The sequence below is a fragment of the Columba livia genome, chromosome 8 (assembly GCF_036013475.1).
Source record: "Columba livia isolate bColLiv1 breed racing homer chromosome 8, bColLiv1.pat.W.v2, whole genome shotgun sequence".
Classification (NCBI taxonomy): domain Eukaryota; kingdom Metazoa; phylum Chordata; class Aves; order Columbiformes; family Columbidae; genus Columba; species Columba livia.
Window position 1 is genome coordinate 30,221,808 of NC_088609.1, and position 24,779 is coordinate 30,246,586.

Here is a 24,779-nt window from a genome sequence, read left to right on the forward strand (position 1 = left end):
GAGGGAGAAAAAACACAAGTTCATCCAGCCTCAAATCTCTTTAGCTAAGTAGAGGCTTTCATCTGACTGGAGAAATAGATGGAGGCAATGTATTTAACCTGAGAGAACAGCTCCAAGATAAGCTTCTCCTTGGAGACTGGACACAGAGAAAAACAAGATTCCAAAAGGCAAACACGTCGTTCAGCCGAAGAGGTTTAGAGGAAAGCAAGTGGAAAGGACATTCCATTTTCAAGTTCTTCAGTAAAGATAATCTTGAATGGTTCCCTGGTCACCAAATCCCAAATACTGTGATAAGTTGCTAGTGTGCTAAAGTACCAACTAAATAGTTTATCTCACCATGCCAGTGTCTAGTCAAGTCTCATACACTGCGGTAAAACATTTTAAAAGAGCAATATTTTTAGTTCCTTATAGAGAGGGAATGGATATAAATGTATAGAATTACTTTGCTGTGTTGTGCATTAACATTGGTTATCAGTTGTTACCAGAACTGAGCAGTTTGTGGATATGTTCTTTTGAGCTACCCCTGCTGCAGCATGTAGATGCCTTGAGTCTTACCTGTATTTATACAATTAAGTTGCATTTAAGTCTTTAGATTTCTGCAGTAATGTGTTGTGAGCTTCTCTCTAGGACAGGCTTTCAATAATACAGATCCAATAAAGCTTTAGTATAAACACACTGCTGAACCTTGAGGATGAAATGCACGAGATCTGAGTACTGAAAATAAGGCCAGGGTGGATATCTGTGTCTTTTCCTCTTTTCTGAGGCTGGCTGAGCAAGCTTTCCTGAACAGGAAGAGACCTTGTTATGAATTTAATCAACATTATATTTAGTGGGCCCTAAGTTCCACATGTCTTTCTGTATTTTCACTGGCTGTTACTGTTTTTAAACAGCTGTCAGTGAAAACTGCAAGAGAAAACTATATTCTGATAGTCTAGTTCTTATATCTATAGCTTCTCACATGCTTTGACATAAATTTGGATGAAATGGACTATATGTCCTACATGTCCTGAATGTTCTTGTAAGAAATTGGACGGAAATTAATAATTAGAAAATAAACACTAGTAAAGATACTTAGAATGAACACCCTTCTCTAGGATAAAAGAGAACTTAATAGTGGTGCCATTAAAGTGTGCCTGTGATTAGTGTTTACTGTGGATCATAAATTTGCATGCAAACACTTGTGCAGAACTCCTAGTGACACCTACAGGGGGTGTTCACGTGTCATTTAGCCTTAGCATTCACACTTTGCCGTGAAGCTGATCAGTAAATTGATAAACTACATTGACACTACACTTGCTTAGCTTAAGATATAAGAAGTAAATATCTAAACCCTGTTTATGTCTGACCAGACTGAAGACGGTGCACCTTATTCTGTGCATACAGACCCCCAGCTGCAGTGCATACGAGGCTGATCCACCTTGTCCAGTAGCTACGGCCCCAACTGAAATTCAAGAGAAGGCCAAACTCAAGAGAATGCAAATGTCTTTCTAAACATTAGTCACATCAAACAACTTAAATAAAGGATATTAACTGATGCACTTGAAAATGAAATGTGATAAAATTATGCTTTCTTCAGCTGCTGTACAGGGAAAATAACTGATAAACTAAAGATGAGTAAATTTAAGATGGATCAGGTAAAAATTTCTTCCAACTGTAGTTAAAGGAACTGAACACAAAATATCTGCAGAGCCATTTTTGGGGTTGGGTTGGGTTGGGTTGGGTTTTTTTGGTATGTGTGGGCGTTTTTTGTTTTGTTTTGCTTTGTTTGTTGATTGTTTTTTTAAAGTGCAATAATTAGACCTGTTGTAGCTGTATCAATGTGTGTGTTTCAAGGATACCGCAATCTCATCTTCCAGGGAAGGACGTTACAGCTTGCAAAAGAAATCAGCAAGGAATCTACTCCTCTTTCGTGAACATATATCCCTTCTCTCTGAGTGACTTAGATGGGCATATTTGTAGAAAGGTAGTCCTTCATTCTCTGAATAACCAGATTATAAAACAGTAGGTATTGCTGAGGGCGAGAAATCAGACTTGATGGTCTGATGCAATATGGCATTTCCTGCAGCTCAACTAGTAGTTCATTTCCATACAAAGTCCTTTAAATAGCTAGGTAAAAATTCCACTCTCCCTTGGCTATTTCTGTCAACAGAATTTGCATTGCATGCAATATTTACTGCATCCTTCAGGAATTGTGTTTGACTTGTCTCACACTGGCATCTGTACAGGTTCAGGTGCATGTAAATTCCCCGAGAGGTTATGAAGGAGCCCAAGGGCACAGGAGCTCCAAGAGGCAGCCAAGGGACTAAGCATCAAAATGGCTTGTTGGGATTGTGCTGAGACTGAGATATTATGAGATAGCTGTGTGAAAATACCTGTTCAAGGCAAGAATTAAGACACAGCAGACATTCCATATTAAAGAACAGTCTGGCATGCTGGCAGCTAATTGATTGTTAACGTTTAGTATGTTTGTAGAAAGGAGCATAAGGAAACAATTAAGCCTCCATACTGCTTATAAGCTGTAGAACTGATTTTTTAAAATCTTCTCTTATTTGAGAGAAAATAAAAGCAGCTTCCAGCCTGCTGTTAAAGTTTATGCACCTAAAGCAGGCAATCTAGTTTTCTTCTGACGATATTTAATTTACATCACATTTAATACCAAAATGTGCATTCTCCCTCTGCTTTTATCATCAATTATCTCCTCTTTAATGAAACTGCATGTTTCAGAGACAGAAAACAATCCTACTCTTTTTAAAAAGTGAACAGAACAGCAGCTGTTTATTTTGGAGTGTTCAATGACATCAGATCAAGTTCTCTTCCCTCCAAAATAAGAGTTGAGTTTTAATGTCTGTTCCCTGAGCAGCATTTTCTTGTTAGGCAACATTTTTCCCCTCAGTTGTTAGAAAATAGGTAAAAAAGAAAAAACCATAGCTTTCCTTTCACTAGAGAGCATAGTGATTTGGGGTTTTAGCACAACTTAGTTCTCTTTGAAATATAGACATGTCTCTGATTGGAATTCCAAAATAAACAAAGAAGCCTCAGCCAAACCCTAGAGAAAGGAAGAAAAAGGAGATCTAAAGCAGTTATCTCTGCTGTCAGCATGCTGAGCAAAGAATTCTCCCTTGATTTCCAGCAAATATTTCAGCGAGAGCAAGATGAGGTCTTTATTAACTGAGAGGTGAAGACAAATAACGTTCCACTGACTGTGCTCTGTAAGCGAAATGAAAAGGCTCTATACTTGGAAAAGCAAACTAGATCCTTCTGAAGAACAGGGAACATTGCAGAATCTAAACTCATTTCCTTTACAATGTCCTCTCCCCCATTTAGGCTCTATACTAGTTGTTACCTCTTCCCTTTTGATAAGTTTTATCAAGTTTTTTTGTGTCTTTTTCCCCTTGTTTGGGCTGAAATCTATTAATACATAACCAGCCTGTGGACATATCATCGTCATATAATGTGTTCTGTATACCTCCATGTAGCACCTATCTTTTGCCCCTTCTTAAATGCCCTGGAAATAGTTTTCCCCCCATTCCCTTCAAACAAAGCTTCAAACAAAACACACTTCATGAATGCAAAAAGATATATACTGAAGCACGTTGGTAGGTTTTCTTCTGTTCCAAAAAGTTGTCCAGACTGTAGCCTGGCCAGCATGTGCAATGTATCTGCCCCCAGCCGTGACTTTCTTGGGGAGTACCTGATCAGCACCTCATTGGACTGGTGTGCATCTAACAGGGTTGAAGTCATTAGGCTGCCTGCAGCACGAGCTTCACCATAATGCTTCCTAGTGGCTTCTGAACAGACTGCATAGCCACCTGATGCCCCAGTGTGAGCTGACAAACTCATTCTGCAGCAGAGAACACAGCCAGCAGCTCCTTTCTAATTTGAGCTTATCTCCCTTCTGTGCCCACTGCAAGCTCTACTGAACTGGCCTCAGTGCTGCCCTTGGCCCTCCTTCCTGGGCACTGTTACCTCTGTTGTACTTCTAACTATGCTGAAGGATGGTACCAGTCCTGTGAGTTCCCCTGTTCTTTCAGATGTTTTTTTTGACCGTACTAGATCTCTTAACTATCACAAAAGCCCATAGGTGTATCAAATCTGGAAATGTACTTGGTAACTATCCCAAATCTATTTCCTCTACATGCCCTGAGCTGGACATATTCCTAATGATTCAGTTTCTCTGGTACTAGACAGTGTCCTTCAGATGTCACATGCTCTCTTCATCTTCAGTTTCTGACATAGCTTTCACTTTAGTTTGATATCCTGCTCCCAGCACCCTATCTGGGATTGTTACAATTTGGTACAGTGCTGAATTCTCTCCTCTTTGAGTCTTCCTGCAGGAAAAGCAATATCAAATGCTGTCTTCGTGCCCAAGGTTCCCTCTAGCTCTAATTTCTGTTGACAGCGAAACGCCTCTTGAGTCACACTGATGGCCAGAAATGTTTTTGTTGTTTGGGTTTTTGTTTGCTTGGGATTTTATGTTTGTTTTTAAAAAAAAAGAATCTCCTGAAACCCATGGAAAAGGTCACCAAGGGGCTAATACCTCTTTTTCATATGAGTGTCCTAATGCCAAAACTTAGCACTGTAAGATGATCTATACCTCACAGAAGTACTGAACAAGCATTACACTTATGACTTTTTGCCTGATGGTTCTGATGTGTTATATTTTATGAAGGCTCTGGATGACTCTGCCAGGACAAGTGTCAAGATCTGATTATCATTTCTTTTGGCAATATTTGTATTAAAATACATAGGTCATCAGACACAATATTTTTGACCTTGTGCTTTTTTTGAGATCTGAGAGTGCACAAGACAATCTGTCAAAAGTAATATTTCATCTCTAACATGAACTTAGAATTGTTTGTACACTGAGTAATTTTTACCCCTTATTTTGAAAACAACGGGAAGACATTTAATATTTGTCCAAAAGTTTAGCTGACAGCAATAATTACGGCTAATGAAGACAAAGGGACAATATTTTGTGAAAGTTTGTCATTCTGACCTGACTGAATCATCTGATGTCTTCTATTTTCAGTGTGGACTTTATGTTAAAATAGCCATAGCTTACTACTGTCACAAGTAAAATGGTTAAGGTTACTGTAAGGTCTTTTTCATCTGGAGAGAAGACTTGTAAGAACCAAACTATTTCAAAACTTCTTTCTTTATTATTAAATTCATTCTGATAACATCCCTCTCCCTAATGCATTATGCATTGAAATTCTGGCGATTTTATACTAGCTCATTGCTCAAGATTCAAGATATATTTTTAAAGTTTACTTTGTACTGCAAAGTGTCAGTTGAAAGTACCTAATCTTATTATGGTCAAATATTTTATTATGAGGTGCCCCAATAATCCAACATAAACAGGAAGGTAACTTACCTGGAATGTTTTCACAGAACAACTTGAAGACCAAGCTGATCATTATGTATGACTCCCAAGATAAATGACAAATTTTAAAAGCTATTTTTAAACCAAGTTATTCTTATATTAATGCACGTAAGTGTCTTCCATTTAATGTAATAAATCAAATCTAAGTCTGTCCAACTTTTACCTGGAGATGTTATCTGTATTGCCTTGCTTTTGTGAATCATTAGCTACTGGAATAATCTTAAGAAGCCTTACTTATGTCTTTATTTTAATAACTAACATCAACTGCAACACACATTATATCCCCTCTAAGCTGATATTTGATTATAAGGAATGACAGACCTTTCAATAAGCAAAGTAGCCTCCAGAATCTTTGAAGATCTGGACTAACTTCCAACTCCCAACTGAAAGTCTGGGCAAATCCCCCAGGGAGTTATTAATAATTTGGAAAAAGAAAATAAAAATAAAATTATGTACCTGCAGAAAATTGATATAGCCTAGTGACTTGAGAGGAGTAGATGGAAGGTGCGGTCCATATACATATTCACCTACTATAGCTCTACAGTCTTGCAAAAAGATAGCAATAAACAAAACAATTTAGTAAAAATGTGCTACAGTTACACTTGGAACGTTACAGGTTAAATCATTAGCATGTGGTGCAATTTAAGATGCTCTTGGTGCCTACCTGGCCTCCAGCTGCCATCCCAGAAGGCCTCTCATAGGTTGTGTCACATCTGACAGGCTCCTGTATCAACACCACAGCAGACTAAAAAACATAATAATAAAAATCAGATAGTGCAGTATTCAATAATTCTAAGTAAAGAAGTTTACTCCTAAACTTGTTATCAACTAACTTTGCTTGTATAACCAGATTTCATAAATTATATACTAGTCAGTAGCTTAGCTAAAAAAATTCCATTCAACATCCTCATGATCTGTAATAGAAACAAGCATAAAATAATCACACGGGAAATAGCAATATAGAGATTTTACACATCAAAATGCAATCTCCAGTAATTCAAGACTGTTCTCATGCTAGTAATAGAACCGCTTAGATTTAGCGGCAGAAGACAATTGCATGTCGCAGAGTGCCATAATACAAAATGAGGAACTTTTAATATCTGCGAGAAAAAAAACTACATTATTAGCATTCATAGCCTAGCCCGTAATGTACTGTATTTCCGTGACTTAAGAGCACTATTTGTTTGATCTATTCAAAGCAATTCTGGATAGGAAGATCTAATTCATGGACACAACCTTATTACAGCATCTGACACCAACAGGACTATTGCTGATTTTCCTGCTCACCACAGGACGACTGGGTACAAACTGTAAGGACATGTTCATGTTTAATTATTACGAAAATGTCACGTAAAGAATGAGAAGGGAGTTAAATCACTGTCCAAAGATTTAAGTAAGGTTTTAATAACATGCTGCATGTGAATTATGCTTCCAATAACACATAAATGTATCATGAAGCTTTAGCTGGTACAAAGCAGTTTCTCATGGCTTAATGCATTTGGGAAGAGAATGGCTGTACTTTGTGGTAACAGAAATGCCAATTACAAATCAAACTCATAGTTTAATTCACTTAATTACAGCTGCAGTTAAGACAAAAGCCCTGTTTAAATACTTTCTCTTCAGTTTGTGAAAGTGGAGGGACAATATTCATGTCCTTACGTTTACAGGGGAACAGAAAGGGAACTGCAGCTGTTTGCTCCCAGTGTACCTGTGGTTAAGCTGGACTGCAGCCGCACTGCGGCCCCTCCTGCCTTCACCTCAGGGAACGGCGGATCCTTCCTCACCCGCCATGTTTCTACCCGCCACAGCACCTCCATCTTTGTTACCTCTGTACCCAGAGCACCCACCCGTGCAAACGTGAGGAACGCCTACAGCAGAAAGGCAATTTTGAAGGAGCTAACACGCTTGATTCTTGGTGTATGCGGTGCCTCTGCCCAGGTGTTGGCGGGAATCTCCGCGAGGAGGCGCCAGGGCTGCGCGGCGCCTGAGGCGGCTGGTTCCAACTGGTTCTGGCCGAGCCCACTGCAGGGCGCCGCTGAGCTCACCGCCGGCGCTGCCCATGCCGCTGTGGAAAACACCGCACAGCTGCGAGGAGCGAGGATAAAAAGGTGCGAGAAATGAGCCCCATGAGCAGCCAGGGAGGAGGAAGAGCAGGAGCTCTGGCTGCCGATGCAGACACTCCGCTGCAGCCCCCGGTGGAGCAGATTTCTTCCCGCAGGACAGCAGCTGTGGAGAGGATCTGCGCTGTGGCGGGGGGCAGCACGAGCTCTGGGTCGAATAAGCTGAGAACGGCACATGTAGTTGCTTGTATACTCAACTTGCCATGTGAATTGTCCTTGGGAAAGTGGAACATGCCTCAGCGGGTGAAAGCAACAGCACCACCAGACATTTCAGAGATGCCTTGTGGTGGCCTCATGTAAGAAGCTGCTTGATCTTCAGATTCTTCTTCACTTTACTTACTAATGGAGAGAGGAGGAGCAGCTCTGCTCTTCCAAGGAGAGCCAGTGCAATAAAAATAAACTAACAGCTCCTGTGTTGGTGGAATTGGTTCTAGCTACAGGCTAATTAATACCCCTCTGCAAGCAAAATTGACATTTTAAGGAGTATTTGGAAGAAGGGATTTTGATAATATTATAAGATTTATTTATCTCTAAGGGGAGACTCTATTCACCATGTTCCAGTGTTAAAAGGGTGACTACAAAGACGACTGAGACTCCCTTTTTGCAAGGAGTCACATGGAAAAGATGAGGGGTAATGGGCACAAGTTGCTTCTGGGGAGATTGATTGGACAAAAGGGGGAAATATTTCTTCATGAAAACAATCAGCCATTGGAATTATCTCCCGAGAGAAGTGATGGTTTCCCAGACATTGGACACTTTTAAGATTCAGGTGGACAGGGTGGTGGGCCATCTTGCCCAGACTGTGCTTTTGCCAAGGAAGACTGGACCAGATGATCCTTGTGGTCCCTTCCAGCCTGGTATTCTATGATTCTACAATATATATGTAAGCATGATTCTGTTAAAAAGGCCTCATCACAAGCCTAGCTGCAGGAGAACCGTAACAGAGCCTGGCAGCTTGGATTTGTCCTGACTGCTTCTTTTGGGATTTAAATAGCAATCTTTTAGTCTCAGCCCCATCCCTGCATCTGCTTTAGCTGGAAGTGAGCAAGAACATCCAGATTTTACACAAGCAGACTGCTTTTGGCCTCAGGACAGCTGCCAAGCCTTCAAAAGCCATTGCTATTCAGATCCCACTACTCTACCTCTGAGAAAGCAACCATAATATTGCATGTAAACGTAATACTACCATGAAGTATTTGTCAACCTTTGCAGGTTTACGTTTTGTTCAGTGTTTTATCTCAAACCTCAAATTAGCACAAAAACACCTCCATACAATGGGAAAGATTTCAGTCCCTAAACCCATGAAAGCTGAAGTGAGTTACTTTACAAGATCACAATTAAAAGTTTATTTGCATTGTACACAGTCAACCCGCTTACACTCTAAATTATCTTGTTATTACAGTGGTACAGGAACTTTTAAAGAGATGTTAAAGGATTTGAACCTGCATTATCTCATTATTCTTACGCAATCCGTCAAGAAATCAGTGTATTGTGTATGACTAGAAGTGCCTGGCATCATCTTTTCAACTGTCTATATCAACAGTGAAATTCACTGTAACATCCCTGACCATTTCAGACCCCACACATCAACCCTGGATGCAACACAAACCCCTCATAATGGAGCAGCCCATCTCTAAAAACCCACGAGTGCAAACTGGCCCCATCACAGCCCCCTGGCCAAGCCTTCGGTCTTTTAGGTGACCCATCAGGCTTCCCTGCCTGCACCAACAGCCCTTCCCCTCACAATTAGGGCACCCACAGCCTCTGACCACCTGCCCAAGGGACATGAAATAAAGATGTAGGGAGGATGGCCAGGGCACCCCCCACAGAACAGCAGCAGGAGGAAAGGAGGGGCAGTGCTGTGAGGTGGGGACATGCGCTAGGGTAGGGCTCATCTGCAGCCAAGGGAACGGAGATGGCCAGGAAAGGCTGATGCCGCCTGGCACAGGAGGCTGACAACCTGAGCACCCCACCCTCCCCAACTGGGTACAGAGAGACCTGCACCAGCTCCCCTGGAGCACGGGGCTGCTGTGGGGACCAGGCTCCCCACCCAGGTCCGGTGAAGGCTCTGGGAGCCCCAGGCTCATCTGCCTCAGCAGTGAAGCTGCTACCCTCTTTTCCAGGGGCATAGGAAAGTCATTTTTCAACTCCTCGCCAAGGCAGACGAACAACTTAAGTTCAAAGGATTAGAGGGTGTTGTTTAGGGGGAAAAAGGAAAAAAAGTATACAACACAAATGGAATGAGAGTCTGAAAGAGCAGAGGTAGCACCAGGAACAGCCTGCAGTGTGATGGGAAGGGTCTCGCCTTCCACAGACTCCAGCCCAGCTTCAGGTAATTCCATCTATTCTTCTTTGAAGAAGCCATGTGCTGATACATTAAGAACCCCTTCTTAAAGTAAGCAGTCCTCAATAACTCCCACGCTTTGGTCTTCTGCTCTTGCTTTCTCTGAAACTCTACCCACCAAGTCCAGAAACAACAACTCTCACTTTAAAAAAATACATTTCAAAATCCTACCAAAAGTCTGCTTTCTCTTATGTTAACCACTGGCTAGTCCACATCCTTCCCTGGCTTTGAGGAGAACAGCTGCCAAGAAGTGGCCTTCAACTCAATCAAACTACAAGGCTTTGCTACAGAGAGACTACCATGCAAGAGATGAATTCCAGCTGCATGTTGATATTTCACATTATTCCCACATGTTAAACATTTAAAAATATAAAAGGTGCTTAAGCTTTAAGCAGTGTGCTAAAATAAGTAGACCAAAGCTTCTCCTTTATTAAGACTTCAAAAATACAGCGTGTTAATTCTGCTCAGCCCTGCTTTTGCTGAAGCAGGTGAAGTTATAGCTCACTTCACATGTCCTTGCCTATTATTTCCTATTGCACATTCAACTTCCACCTCATTAGTTTGATGTGTTGTTTCCAGCAGAAATTCCCTCCCATTTGAGTGAGCATCATGTGTTTAAACAAGGGGGGCTTCCACAAGCACCCATCTCATCTCTCTCCTTCCTTTCTAATAGGGTAATTGATCTCCACAATTCCTGTAGTTCCATAATCATGGGTACAAGATGTAGAACTTTTTCCTGTTCTTAACAACACCAGCTCATTTCAGGAGGTTGAAAAAAATAAAATCACACCTTATTGTATGCAACAGACTGATTAAAAGGCTATGGATCAGCATAACAGGCCATGTATAACTCTTAGTTCTGCTTGTGGATGAAGTTATGCAAAGCCTCCTGGTGGTAAATATCTGGAAAGCAAGAACATCCCAGCATGCTATGAAGAGAGAACGCAGTTCCTGGCAGCTCCTTGCTTACAGAAGCACTGCTTTCCCTTGTGTCAGCAGCTCTTGTGAACAGGTCCAATCCATCCAGGCAAACAGGACACAAACCTTTTATGCCTCAGCTGTGGTACACTTGAAGAAAAGCACACAAGTTTCAGTCTGCATAGGTGGAGAATAAAATGCAACAAAATGGACAAGACGGAAGTGTAGGAAGGTCCCTCAGGCACGTCCGTGTTCAGTCATTTCATTTGATAGAATTGCATCTGTGACACACAAGTTATTCAAGACTGTGGGCCCAGGAAGAGGCTACAGAAGCCTTCCAAATTTCAGAGGCATGAGGCAGAGAGACTTCTACACATCCAGGAACAACTGAATGAAGCACACATTACAAAAAAAGAATTTCCTTTGACTTCATCTGTGTTACCAAATACACTTAATAGCAAGATGGCTGCAAATCAGCATTCTGTCCATTGCCTCATAGAGGCCAGAAGAGCATTCTCAACTGCATTTCCAGTTCTCCTTTTCATCAGCACCTGAATGAGTGTGTAGGGAATCCTAAAGGGAAAAAAAAAATGAAAAACAAACAAACACAACTAAGATTTCTTGTGTGTCCACTTCCCCTTCAGTCTTTACTGCAAGAGGAGGATCAAAGAACCCCAACCCTCCCTTTCACCCACAGGGCCAGGCAGTGTTACACCATCCGAACACTACAGTGGATGTTTTGCTATCAAGAACTGCCCCACCACATTCTCTCTTTGCAGTTTCAAGTCTCCTATCACTACAAGTTTTTGAATGGTCTTGCTTCAGAAGAAAAAGGAAGGATCTCAGGACAAACATCTCTCATCCTGGTTGCACAAGGCAGTCTTTGCTAGCATGAGGTTTTTCTTTACCTGGGTTAGAAGTTGATGTCGTCTCAGTTGTTTATAGAACTGCAACACAGAAGGATCAGCTCTCACTGCTTTTGGGTCAAAATCCAGAACACAGAGACCTGCAAGGCCATGGGCTCAGGAAAGGGCTACATAAGCCTGCCCACTTTCAAAGACATGCGACAGGGAGATTTCCACACAATCTAAAGACATGCCCTATCAAAGACACAGACAAGCTTGTTAAAAAACAAACAAAAAAAGAACACCACATTGTATGCACACTGACCTGTCCTGCGAGTCTCTCAAGGTACACGGTCCTCAAGGTACAAGCTTGATTAAAAAAAAAAAAAGGAAGTCCCTTGATTGACTACATAACTGATTAAAAGATGGGGAAAAAAGGACAGTTTTGCACTGTCAGGAATTTTCCAGTAGACAGTAGGGTCCAATAATTCTGATAAGCTGCTTGTGTGAAACTCCACAAAGCCCATATACCCAACACAGCAGGAAAAGAAAACCTGTTGTTTTCACTCCTGGTAATTAACTGGAAGAACACCAGGCTGAGCCAGAGTTGGGGTAGACCTGGCCAGCCCTGTATGCACCAACAGACATCCCAGGAGGCAACAGTATTTACAACATGGACTGTTTTAAACAGTGACATGAGAACAAACTCAGAGGTCTTTTACTGAGAGATGTGTTTATCAAAGTGTATGGAGTCTTCTGGAAAGGTACAATGATATTTTATAGTCCAACAGCAAGTATAGAGTTTGCAGCACCCTTACGGAAACTCTAGGCTAGCAAGACTGCTATGGACAAGCATCACAAACAGGATAAGAGGTGCTGCCTTCTCCACTGCTAAAGACACACACACACCCTAGACCTCCCCCACAACAAAGGCCTTTAGTTTTCCTCCCTGTTTTACCAGCAATGCGAGCTCACTCAGAAAATAAGGCTTATGATGGTGTAAAAGTCTGTAGGCAGCTGCAAAAGAACACTCACCTGACTCTTGTGAATGGAAATAGCCCATGCCAATTTTAAAGGCAACTGTTGACAACTCAGATGAACTCCTGATGGTCCTTTGAAGACCCATTTCTCCATTTTGATGACCTGTATGACCCCAGATAGAAATCTAACCTTAGGCAGCCCTGTAGGAATGGGAGCAGGAGAGAAACAGGGACGTTTTCCTGACATTCAACAGCGAGGAAGCCAGGAGCCTAAGGTTTTTTCCTCCCTCCTTTCCCATGTCAGTCTTTCATGAATTTTAGAGCTGCATTTAAAAAAAAAAACAAAATCCCACACTAAAAAAAAACTAAACCCACACACAGTAAATAGAACATCCTCAAATTACATTTGGGAGAACTTAAGCAGGAGAATTAAACTCAGATAATTTATCAGTTGCGATGCAGAGGAAAATGCCCATTGCAGGTAGCAGAACATTATTCTATGAGAAAAAACCAAACAAACGAAAAAACAACAACAAAAACCTACACAGCCACCAAGACTTGCTTCAACAGAACAGACAGGAAATGCAAACAAGCATACATAGCTAGAGAATAAAGATAAGCAAACATAAGAAGCCCAACAGATAGGTACAGCTGATGCAGCACATGACACCACAGCTCATGAGAACCCCAAACCTCTCATTGTAGAGAAGACGTCCTCCCTGCTTTCTGTTAAGTTATCCTTATCAGGCAGTAGAGAGTAAGTAGTAAGTTCTCATTTTTTCCCCCCCTTCCTCAATACAGGATCTAAAAGTTTACTTACCCTTCTCTTCACTTCCAAATCCTACAACAACTCCTCGTGCCCCGTTCACCAGCCCTTGAGATTCTTAGCCAGCATCACCTACAGAGAAAAAGAAAAATCCCTCAGCGCTCTGGCTTTCCAGCCCATTCAGCCACCTGCAGCTCAGCTTCTAGCCAGGAAGCATAAGCACAGCAGGCTCCTGTGGCCACAGCCACATCTTGCAACTGCAGGATACAGCACCACCTCCAACTGGATTGAAACTGTTTAACAGCCTTTGCTTCCTAGGATTCCCAGCTACAACATTCTGCAGCACTAAGCACTTCAGCTGCTTCTGTCCCCAGCTGTGAGCTCAGATTCAGGGAACAGATTCACCTTCCCCAGACACCAGCAAGCCTAGAACCTAGCAAACAACTTCCCAAGGCAAACAGTGCTGCTGCTAAGCACAGTCCTGTATCCTTTCCACTCTGACAGCCCTAGCTCACAGCAACCTGCCCAGTCCTGCAAATCTGGCAATCTGTGCTATACTCTTACAGGTCAGGAGGGCTGCTGTATGTGGAGCTGAGACTGCAGACAAGGACTGCCTGTGCTCTCTGCTACTTGGAAGCTTTAAACCTGATTTAAGGTGTGTGCCAAAGTCATAGTGGTCACCACTGTCCACAAGACAGGGACCTGTGCTCAAATCAAATAAGTTCTCTATCTGGATAAGATTCCAGATAGAGCTGAAAGGATAAGCAGACTAGGCTAGAATCTTCTGTTGGTCTGGCATAACCGTTCTATACAGAATCTGCATTCTATACATTAATCTAATATACACATCTATCTGCTATTCCTTTATTTTTTATGCCACTTGACCCACTCACTGGTCTTTCACAAGTGTGTGTGCACACACTCACCTGAGCTCCAAGCTTTAGCTCAACTCTACCACCCACAGGACACTGAGCGTCAATTAACTTCGCTAGCATTGGGTCACTGTCCAAAGCCTCAAAAGCGTGCACTTCTCCTGTTAAAGAAAGAAAGATGTGACAAATTGCAATCAATCATTGAATTAATCATTCGGCAATTCATCTTTTAATATCCATTCTGCTCTGCTAATAAGACATCTTGTCACAAACCTTGTCACGTCTAACAGCAGAAAGTTCACTATTGCCTCTCTTCCCGACATACCTCCCAGAGCATGAGTAGGCTCAGAAATCAAAGGCCAGCAGTAAATAGGAACTGAGCACTCACCATTTTGAGCCTATGACTAGTTTCACTTGCTGCCAAAGAGGACTAAGGAAGATTCCCAGGGCCAGAAAGGGAGGCAGAAATGAAACAGCCCTTAATTCCACTTGTGGCTGGATAGAGCACCACCTTTCTGAGATGCTCTGAAAAGAAGCAGGAGTATGGGGGCAATTATGACCCACCCTACTCCTCAGCAAGCAATGAGATCTCAATCTCTTACACACCAAAAAAGTCCGTGTGGATTTTTAAGCAAAAATCTGTGAAGTTTTGCCCCCAGGCAGCTCAACTACAACACACACAGCTTAGACTTGTGCTGCTGTGCACGACAGACCACCAATTCCTCCTGACACCCTATTGCATCCACACAGAGCTCAGCCCCAAAGCCAGCAGCTTCCTCCAAGGAGTTCACCTGATAGCTGTTGCAAGCGCCTCGTTAGTTATTTCTACATCATCTTTATGGGTGCGGAGCCGCGTAGCCAGGATCCCATCGCGCTCAGACCTGTTAGTGGCAGTCTGCATCAGCAGTCTGGTAACCTCCTCTGTGCACCTTGTGACCGGGAAAAGAAGATTATTATTTAAAGTCATCAGGAACAGGTGTTGAGCAGCAGTAACCTTCACACAGCTGGATCAGGCTGTGCAAGCCCCAGACCTCTGGAGCAATGGGCAGAGAAAGTGCAATGTCTGCCCTAACCCTGCCCTGGCCACTGTCAGCTCAGGATCCATTGCATTCCTCAGCAGAAACTGCAAAGAGGGACTCCAGAAAGTGTCCTACCTTGTCAGAGGAGCATGTATAAAACCTGCTTACATTAACTAAAGCGTTTATAGCTACTGCTCCCAGCCACACGTTCCTGATAGAGCACAAAGTGACAAACTGGTCTTTCTTCTGGTCCATTAGTAGGGAGCAGGGATTACAAAGAGAGCAGCTTTTCCTCACCTGCCTAAACGGACTGCACTCAGGAGCGAGACAAAGGTGTTGTCAGTCTGTCTCTGCACTTCGGTCAGCTCCACGTTTATGTGGATGCGTTTCCTCCAGCTTTCTGCCTGGCAAATAGTTCTCTTATTAAGAAAGGAAAGAAGCAGACTTGCAGGATAAGAATAAATTTCAGGTCAGTTTTGTACCAGGAAGCAGAACTTGGTTTCTTCATTAGCCTTGCAGACTGGGGGTAGTTGCAAGAAGTCCCCACAGATGATTAGCTGAATTCCTCCAAAAGGCTCATCTCGTTTTCTGACTGCCCTGAAGAGGAAGGAAGAGAAGCTCTGAATGCTCTCCAGGACCTGCACATAGTCAGGTCTCAGAAGTTACTTCTTAGTCTGACAGCATATTCAAACATACACCCCCTGAGGTAAAAGACTATTATCCTCAGCTGAGTCAGAAGAACTCAAATAATTAACCAGTGCTATTATAAGGCATTTGTTTTGCTTTTGCTTACCTATCCCAGCTATCCTTACTCATCATGGTTCCTTGGTAGGTGTTACACTGCTTCTTTCTCCAACAAAGAATTGCTGCACACAGCACAGACAGCTCTATAGACAACACTTGGCTTGGGAGATGGAAAGAACAACCACAACAGCCGTGGCTGGGAAGTGGGGACATGATCAAAACCTATCTCAAGATAAAGGCCTGCTGGCTGTGAATTCATGCTTCCTTCCAGTCCTATGCCAATGGTTGCCTAGCACCCATTCACATAATCAGAGGAAGGAAGCAACCTGGAAATTCAGGGCAAGTAATTTCTTTTAGGCGTTTGACACTTGCCTGGCCGCTGCCTCCAGCCTGTCGAAGAACTTGCCATCCACCATGGAGATGTCATCGATAATCAAGTGCTGGCAGGCCCGCCAGTGCTGGCGCACCCCAGGCCGCTCTGCCAGCTGAATACACTGTTCCAGCAGTGCCTTCCCAGAGCCGATCCCTGGCAGGGGAAGAAGAAAGCAAAACTTTGGGAAGTTCCTGACTCTTTGGGAAGGGGCTGGACTAGCAGTTCAGAAACAAATGGAATCTTACACCCACTTTTCCAGTACAAAGAAACACGAGTGACAGGACTTCTTGTGTGGGCAGCTATAGACAGTTGAGGAGAAACGAAAAATAACCTCAAAGTTTGTTCTGTTACCCAAGAAACAATTAAGTTATACTCTGACAATGTACCACGATCTACAAATCAAGACAACTGCTCAATTAACTACACGCTGTCCTTGCAACATAAAAGTACAAAGGACATTGTAATACAATAGATAAAAGAGACTTTCTGGGGCTGTAGGTCTACAATCTACCTCCTCATGACAAAAACCATAAACGAAGGCACCTAGAACCTCAAGACTTTTAACCAGATGTGATAATTACAACAGCAATTTTGACCATGAGCCAGCACTGGGCCCTTGTGGCCAGGAAGGCCAACGGTACCTGGGGTGGGTTAGAAGGGGGTGGTCAGTAGGTCAGAGAGGTTCTCCTGCCCCTCTACTCTGCCCTGGGGAGACCACACCTGGAATATTGTGTCCAGTTGTGGCCCCTCAGTTCCAGCAGGACAGGGAACTGCTGGAGAGAGTCCAGCGCAGCCACCAAGATGCTGAAGGGAGTAGAGCATCTCCCGTGTGAGGAAAGGCGGAGGGAGATGGAGAAGAGGAGACTGAGGGGTGACCTCATTAATGTTTACAGATAGATGAAGGGTGAGTGTCAGGAGGATGGAGCCAGGCTCTTCTCGGTGACAAACAACGATAGGACGAGGGGTAATGGGTTCAAACTGGAACACAGGAGGTTCCACTTAAATTTGAGAAGAAACTTGTTCCTGGTGAGGGTGGCAGAGCCTGGCCCAGGCTGCCCAGGGGGTTGTGGAGTCTCCTTCTGTGCAGACATTCCAACCCGCCTGGACACCTTCCTGTGTAACCTCATCTGGGTGTTCCTGCTCCATGGGGGGATTGCACTGGATGAGCTTTCCAGGTCCCTTCCAACCCCTGACATTCTGGCATTCTGTGATTTTGACTTTTTTTCCCTTGATTTCGGGACAGCGAGAGGAAGTGGAATGTTTTCACGTCTGCAGCTTCCTCCTTCCATGTGAAGACTACCTAGGAAAGCAGCTACACATTCATAAATACAGAATACCTCATCTATTCACAGGCCTCTGGGGCTAAAGGCCGTTAAGAAAGGCATCCACTATTATGAGGGCCAATAAAGGTATGGGGACAGTCAATGACAGAGTGCCCATCAACAAAAATACCTTTTCATTGAGGCGCAAATTGGCTGGAGTCCTCAAATCCTTTTTACTTACACATTTCCACACAACTCCCACTTGCAGGACCTCAATCTTCTGTTTTTCAGCCAGAAAATGCCTTCATTTCACCAAGAAGCAAAGGCAGCTTGGTTCTTCTTGGGTCTTTCACAGTATCACAGTATGTTTGGGATTGGAAGGGACCTCAAAAGATCATCCAGTCCAATCCCCCTGCTGGAGCAGGAACACCTAGGTGAGGTTACACAGGAACATGTCCAGGTGGGTTTTGAATGTCTCCAGAGAAGGAGACTCCACAACCTCCCTGGGCAGCCTGTTCCAGTGTCTGTCACCCTCACTGAGAAGAAGTTTCTTCTCAAATTTAAGTGGAACCTCTTGTGTTCCAGCTTGATCCCATTACCCCTTGTCCTATCATTGTTTGCCACGGAGAAGAGCCTGGCTCCATCCTCATGGCACTCACCCTTTATATATTTATAAACATTAATAAGGTCCCCCCTTAGTCTCCTCTTCTCCAAACTAAAGAGCCCCAGCTCCCTCAGCCTTTCCTCACACGGGAGATGCTCCACTCCATCATCTTCTTTGCCCTACACTGGACCCTCTCCAGCAGTTCCCTGTCCTTCTGGAACTGAGGGGCCCAGAACTGGACACAATATTCCAGATGTGGTCTCACCAGGGTGGAGTAGAGGGGCAGGAGAACCTCTCTCGGTCTACTAACCACCCCCCTTCTAATCCACCCCAGGTACCATTGGCCTTCCTGGCCACAAGGGCCCAGTGCTGGCTCATGGTCATCCTGTTGTCCACCAGGACCCCCAGGTCCCTTTCCCCTACACTGCTCTCTAACATGTAATTTCCCAACCTATACTGGAACCTGGGGTTGTTCCTGCCCAGATGCAGGACTCTACACTTTCCCTTGTTAAATTTCATTACTCCTTCAACGGTTTAACGGATTTCAGCCCTGGTTGTTGAATCATTGGGGATAAGCAGTGGAATCCAGGCCTTTCACAACTTCAGAGACATCTGCTTTTTAGAAAGCACCAGCCTTTTCCCATAACTTTTCTAGTCACTTCTCAGCAAGTGTTGAAAGGCTTGAGACCAGAGGCTGAGGAAAAGCTCTTTGACATTAGGCAGAGAAGCCGTAGCACTGTCTTCTGCCCCATTTTACACTGCACTGATTTAAGAGAGACCCATGTCTGTCTTTCAGCTCTGGCAAGATGATAAAATCCTTCAAGCAAACATTTCTGTCCCTGGATCTGCAGTCCCCTCGCTGGAGCTCAGTGGAGACAATTATAAGTGCTAAAATCAAGAGGAAGGGAGCTCTGTAGAGCTGGGATTCTCAGCCTGATTAATTCTGGGAAGCATTACTATAGACACTGTTCACACCTAGTTACAAAGGGGGAGAGCAACACCTATTTGTAAGTTCTGAGTAGCTCAGCCTAAGGCAGAACAGCATGGTTTTACAAGGGAGGAATCAAATAGTTTGATGTTGGGGGCACGCCTAGAGTATGCAACAAAGAGCATTATCTCACGGCAACAATATTTTCATAACCTTCAATACTAATCTTATGGTCACTGCGACTTTTGCTACCTTTCAGGTGAAGGATTATGAACTGCATCAGTATGAGACAGCCAAGTGGGTCAGCACAGTCATCCAGGGAGAGACCCAGAAGGAGGCGATGTGCCAGGGCTTCTGGAAACTCTTCCACTACATCCAAGGGAAGAATGAAAAAGGTACAATGTGCTGGTTTTGAACTGTAAGAAGCACAAATGAGAGGCTAAGCTGGATAGTGTAAGACAGTAGATGAGCTGTAGGACATCCTTTTGCCTCCGTTAGGCCATTCTATATGTGAGGCTGCTTTGGTATCTCATTTTAGGATACTTCTGCATCACCCTTCGCAGCAGCACCCAGGCACTGTCTTTCCTTGCCGCTCAAGACAACACTCTTTTCCTCTCCTCTAGAAATGAAGATTGATATGACTGTACCAGTGACATGTCTGATAAAATCTGGCTGCGCAGACTTCAAGATCTCTTTCTTCATGCCATTTGAACATCAGGACTCCCCGCCACAGCCAACCAACTCGGATGTGTTTATCAAGGGGCGCAAGGCAGCAGCTGTCTTTGTGCAGTAAGCAGCACCAGTGCAGCTGACTAACAAAGGCTGCTACTGAAATGGCTTCATCTATTAAGTCTGGACTATTCTTTCTCACAGTTGTGGATATATCCTGCTTTTCAGAGCCTCCACTGGCAAAAAACTGACCATTTTCAAATCTTTCTTATGCTTAGGTGTCCTAAGAACAAAGAGAAATGAGCAAGTTTTGAAACATTGATTATTTAGCAGACTCTTCAATATTGCATTGAGCGGGTTTTTATAGAAACAGTCTACGGAATCCTCTGCTCTTGGACACCCTCTGTGCTACAGAACATCTAAATTACTCTTCCAGCCCCCTTTATTTACAATCCCAAATATCCACAAAACCTGCAAGGCTGTTATTTATTACCAGAAAAGCACACAAAGCTACACTTCCCCCCTCTGCATGTGCTAATGTCACAGGTAACAATCTGTGTCAGCTAATGCTCTGAGCATTGCCAGCAACTTAATTTTTGTCTTTTAAATCCTACCTTTTAAAACGGCACAAATAGCCAAATGCTCCCTGACATCTAATTCTGCGCCATTTACCTAGTAACTACAAACTGCATCAGAAGTGCTCAAACATCGCATGCTTTGCAAGCCTAAAGTTTCCTTCTGTGAAAATAAGCAAGCACGGGCATGAACTCCTTAACAAAACAACCTTTCACTTCTACCAGGTCCTTTGGTGGATTTGCCTCCCAGAGAAATATGCTGATGAAGCTGAAGTCTTGGCCAGAACCTTAAGAAACAGAGGCCAACCATTCCATGAAGACTTCTTCTATACTGCAGGCTACGACAGTCCCTTCAAGCTCTTCAACAGGCACAATGAAGTGTGGTATTTTAAAAGGTAATACGGTGGGCAGGGTGGAATATTAGGAGGCTACTCATCAGCTTTGGATGAAAACAGACCTTATTAATGGCTTTTGCTTTAGTGCAGAAGAGATTTAATTTGCACATGGACACAGCATGATGTCTAATTTATTTTCTCTAGGATGAAATACTTCTGTGGCTAAAAAATATTTCAGCTCTTTCTACAAGATATCATTTAATTTAGATTGTACCAGCACAAGCGGGAGGGAGATATGACAAACCCATTCCTCTTATTGAAAGCTTCTAGCAAACACTAATAACCTGAAAATATTTCTACAGAACAGTTTGGACATCTAGTTCTACTTCTCATTAGAAGTGCTACAGCAATAGCTCAAGTCTAATGGAGAATGACTTCTCCATAGAGCTAAATTTGCCATATTGATACCACTCCTGAGACAACAAAACGATGGGGGAAATTAAACTAATTTTTTGAAGAAACCTACCATTAATGAGTTTTGGGCAACAGTAATACCGTAGCAGGCCCTAGTGCCTCATGTGCAGTAACATTATCTTTTTAATTAGCATTATTTAAATCCCCCACCTCTACACACATTTTTCCTCACAGGGGCTGGCCACTGTCTTGCTCCAAACTAATGCCAGTGACCAGATTAAACTAAGAGTTCAGTAGAAAAGGGTGAGCAGTGTCCAACCTGTACACTTATTCTACACATGCCATCTGCACCTGAACACGTAATACCAGACTTACTGGTGGCCTGTCATTTAGGAGCAAACACACAAGTAGTGTTTAGCTCTCACCTACAAAATACTAAAGACTTGTTCAATTATTTAACTTTGTCCAAATCTTGGTATTGTGAGGTCAGCTGCAGTCCAACACCCAAGTTAGAAGACACTTGCAGGACTAGCATTTGAACTAGTTTAGACCCTGCTCTAAATCAAGCATTTGAAGCTTTTATCAATTAGACTAAAGCTGTTTTACAGCAAGCTGTTCAAGTCAGAAAACAGTTCACAACAACAGGTAGAGTTTACAAATTTTTATTGGTTCCAATCAGTATCAAGCAAACATTACCAGTGTGGTAAAAAACCTCTTCGCTTTTTAATGCTGTTCATGCAAGTGTAACCCATCGTTCGTCAGTCTTCCACCTATTACAACAGACATAACCATTATAAGGCACCAAACAGGCACAAGAAGCTCGCTGGGAACAACTCAGACCTTAGATTTTCATCTCTGTTCAGAGAGAGAGTTCAAGGCAAAGGTTATCATCATTTGTTCCAGCAAATAAATTTCATTATTCCTACAGTTACACTCACCTTCTCAGTTCTTCTTGCAGTAGTTTCAAAGCTGCCTCCTCCTTACCTAAGGCAAGAAAACACAATTAACATACACAGTAACACAACTGCTTTAAGCTTCAGAGCAGCTTTGTAACCTCAGAGAAAAGTGGAACGGAAATGGTGATATCACAGTCATTCATTTGGCAGAATCAAATTTCATCAGTGGCTACAGATTTTCCCAGAAGTTAAGAGAATTCATCTGCTGTGCGGTCTTACCCAGTGAGGTTGCAGACAGCACGATCCTTCCCTGAGAAAGAGAGAAGCTGTTTCAGAATAACAGGCATCGCTCCATGCAAGTTTAATTATTTATCTATGAAGTTCCATCCACTGAACTAATTTCACCTACAAGGAGGCTGCATTTTAGCTGGCAAATGACTAAATGACAAGAACTTTAACTTGCAACACCCAGATAGGATATGTACAGATTAAAAATCCTAAATTGGAAACACAGAATTACTAACATTGGAAGAATTAGGAAAAAGCTACTAGCTTTGTGATCCTGCCTCTCCATGACAGGAAGTTTTATTCAGTGAGTTTCGATAACTTACATACAAGTGCTATAGAAAACATCCTGAACACCTACAGCCTTAAGAATGATAGCAGAATCAGTCTGCTGGAGGAAATTAGTTGTTTGCTAATACACATCCCGCTGTATTACATATTTAATACCTTATTGGATAAGTGGTCTCCACTGATTCAGTTTCCTTTATTTCTACTGTGTGAAGACATTCGGCAATAAAACCCTAGTTTTAAGAGTTACTGAGGCCACATCTTGTCTTGACACAAACAGAACCCTACATGAAGGTCACCACTGACTGCAGTTCAGGAATTGTCAGGGTATCTGTTCCAAAAGAGCCCTTCCTTTTCAAGTCAAATTGAGAACTACATAGAAGTGGATTCTTGCTACAAGCATTATTCCCACACTAGGAGAACCGGCATACAATAAAGGAAGAAAATCAAATCTATTACAGGACTAATTTTTGGCGCTACTATCTAGGTGTTTAGCACAAAGACAATATTCCAGTAATTATCAAACCACATGTATTCTACACTTACCTCAGACATGTTAGTCTTGTTTTTCACACAAACTGCCCGCAAGCTTCACTCTGTAACAAGTGCATTTTTATTAACACACTCTCCTTGGCAGTGCTTCAAGAGTTAGTTTGAATGTGTGTACTGTTTCAGTGCAAGAGTCCTCCTCAGGCTCTTTCAGAGAGATTCCCATTGCTTAGAACAAATCATCACAAACAGTACATGCTTAGAGAAGCTTTATGTTTTGTTACTTCTGTTCCTCCTTAAAGGACCAGACTTCCACGTTTCAGACCCTACTCCCAACCAATCCTCATTCACATCATGTAGAAGCTTTAATCCAGCCATAGAGACCAATAATTTACCACATTACACCAACTATTTGAGATCAGTGCTATTCCCTGAAAAATCCCACTACTTAATTTAACCTCTAAAAAGTTAAATGGCAAATAATTGTACTGGTTTTGGTTAGCACAAGCTCTGCACTGGCAGGTTATTACACATTCTTGTTAACTAGAAACTCAAGCAGCCTATAGCAGTTACATCATTTCAACTACTCCATACTATAGCTTTTCAGTTACAGAAGGAAGTTAATATTCTAAGTTGTACTGTAAGTTGTAAAAAGTCTTATGGCAACCAAGAAGCAAGCAGCTTACCAAGCAGATGTCAGAGCATCCGGCAGTTCTCCCATTCTCAAATCTAGGACACACAAAAAAATGGAATGTCAGTCCAATGCTGATGTTACTCTAGCGCCCCACGACTTCCAAAAATTCCCTTGCCCATTACTTTCACAACCATCCTTGTACCTTATCACTGCCTTTGGTCACAAAGTGTGTGATTCAATTCCTAGCACCTCAGGTTAACTGAACTCTGCTGGTAAGCTGTGATCTACTGGTAGAGGTAAGAAAATCATCAAGGAACCTTCTGCTTAACACTGCAGCTGCACCACAATTAGAGCCCAGCATCTAATAACCTCTCCAGCACCTATCACACAGTTCTGACCAGTCAAATGTGTTTTCTGGCTACTTACTTCTGCTGGTAGCACCACCAACTGCATCACCCCACAGCTCCACTGCAGCAGCCCTGGAAGAAAGCAGTGTCAGGCGAGCACAGAAGCGAGCACACAAGAAAGAAATCTTGTCAGGCGCCTGAAGTCAGATAGAGCTAATTGCAGACCTCCAGGATTGAAGTCAGGGCAGTCATGTCATCACACAGGCAGCTCACACTGTCAATCACTCAACAGCTATCTGCTCTAGGCTACAGTTGCTACAGGGAAGAGGGCAAATACGCAAATAGCACAACTTCGTGAGCCTACAGGCACACAGTGAAGAGTTTAGCATAAACCAGCCTGCCAAGGCTGGGACTTAGCCAGCAGCTCCCCCCTAAGCATCCTTTGCTTTTGGACAAGATGCAAACAGCAGCAAACACTGGCCCCTTGCACCTCCCTCCCAACTTACATGCAGTTAAATACTTTATTTCTAGGCAGTTTTTCTTAATGCTAATACTTGCAAAATTAAAACAAGTACTTACATCACAATGAGAAATGCCTCAGAAGCCTGTAAAGGAAAAGTTGCTATTAGGTAGAGGCCAGCAGAAAGTTTCAGCACAAGAACAGTTTCAGTGAAATACTGTATCAGCGT

At 42.9% G+C, this 24,779-nt stretch overlaps 2 protein-coding genes, 1 long non-coding RNA gene and 2 other non-coding genes across 14 annotated transcripts in view; 2 read left to right on the plus strand and 3 right to left on the minus strand.

The window, feature by feature from the left end:
• Window positions 1–9,008, plus strand: part of LOC110362932 (uncharacterized) — a 34,512-nt gene extending 25,504 nt beyond the window's left edge. For 3 of the 10 annotated variants that reach the window (XR_010474144.1, XR_010474143.1, XR_002420646.2), the window contains one exon: window positions 1,350–9,008. This is a non-coding gene — a long non-coding RNA (uncharacterized LOC110362932). The remainder of the gene's footprint in view (window positions 1–1,349) is intronic. The other 7 variants (XR_010474145.1, XR_010474142.1, XR_010474148.1 and 4 more) reach the window with 4 other exon arrangements.
• LOC102098484 (ATP-dependent DNA helicase PIF1-like) lies at window positions 8,822–19,784 on the minus strand. Its single transcript, XM_065071332.1, is given in 12 exon segments — window positions 8,822–11,338; window positions 11,674–11,865; window positions 12,646–12,791; window positions 13,411–13,470; window positions 13,473–13,488; window positions 14,283–14,389; window positions 15,020–15,042; window positions 15,044–15,157; window positions 15,545–15,651; window positions 15,730–15,844; window positions 16,364–16,517; window positions 19,411–19,784. Coding segments are annotated over 12 exon segments (1,119 nt in total). The 5' UTR covers window positions 19,439–19,784; the 3' UTR covers window positions 8,822–11,281.
• On the plus strand, window positions 19,388–20,801 carry LOC135580049 (heme-binding protein 2-like). The gene is made up of 3 exons (XM_065071348.1): window positions 19,388–19,553; window positions 19,782–19,947; window positions 20,579–20,801. The coding sequence occupies exons 1-3, from the start codon at window positions 19,388–19,390 to the stop codon at window positions 20,799–20,801; spliced, it is 555 nt and encodes a 184-aa protein (XP_064927420.1).
• Window positions 20,802–22,202: 1,401 nt separating this feature from the next.
• On the minus strand, window positions 22,203–22,278 carry LOC135580168 (small nucleolar RNA SNORD47). The gene has a single exon (XR_010474448.1). It is a non-coding gene; the product is annotated as a small nucleolar RNA SNORD47 (small nucleolar RNA).
• Window positions 22,279–23,284: 1,006 nt separating this feature from the next.
• Window positions 23,285–23,363, minus strand: LOC135580160 (small nucleolar RNA SNORD79). The gene has a single exon (XR_010474440.1). It is a non-coding gene; the product is annotated as a small nucleolar RNA SNORD79 (small nucleolar RNA).
• Window positions 23,364–24,779: the final 1,416 nt, after the last annotated feature.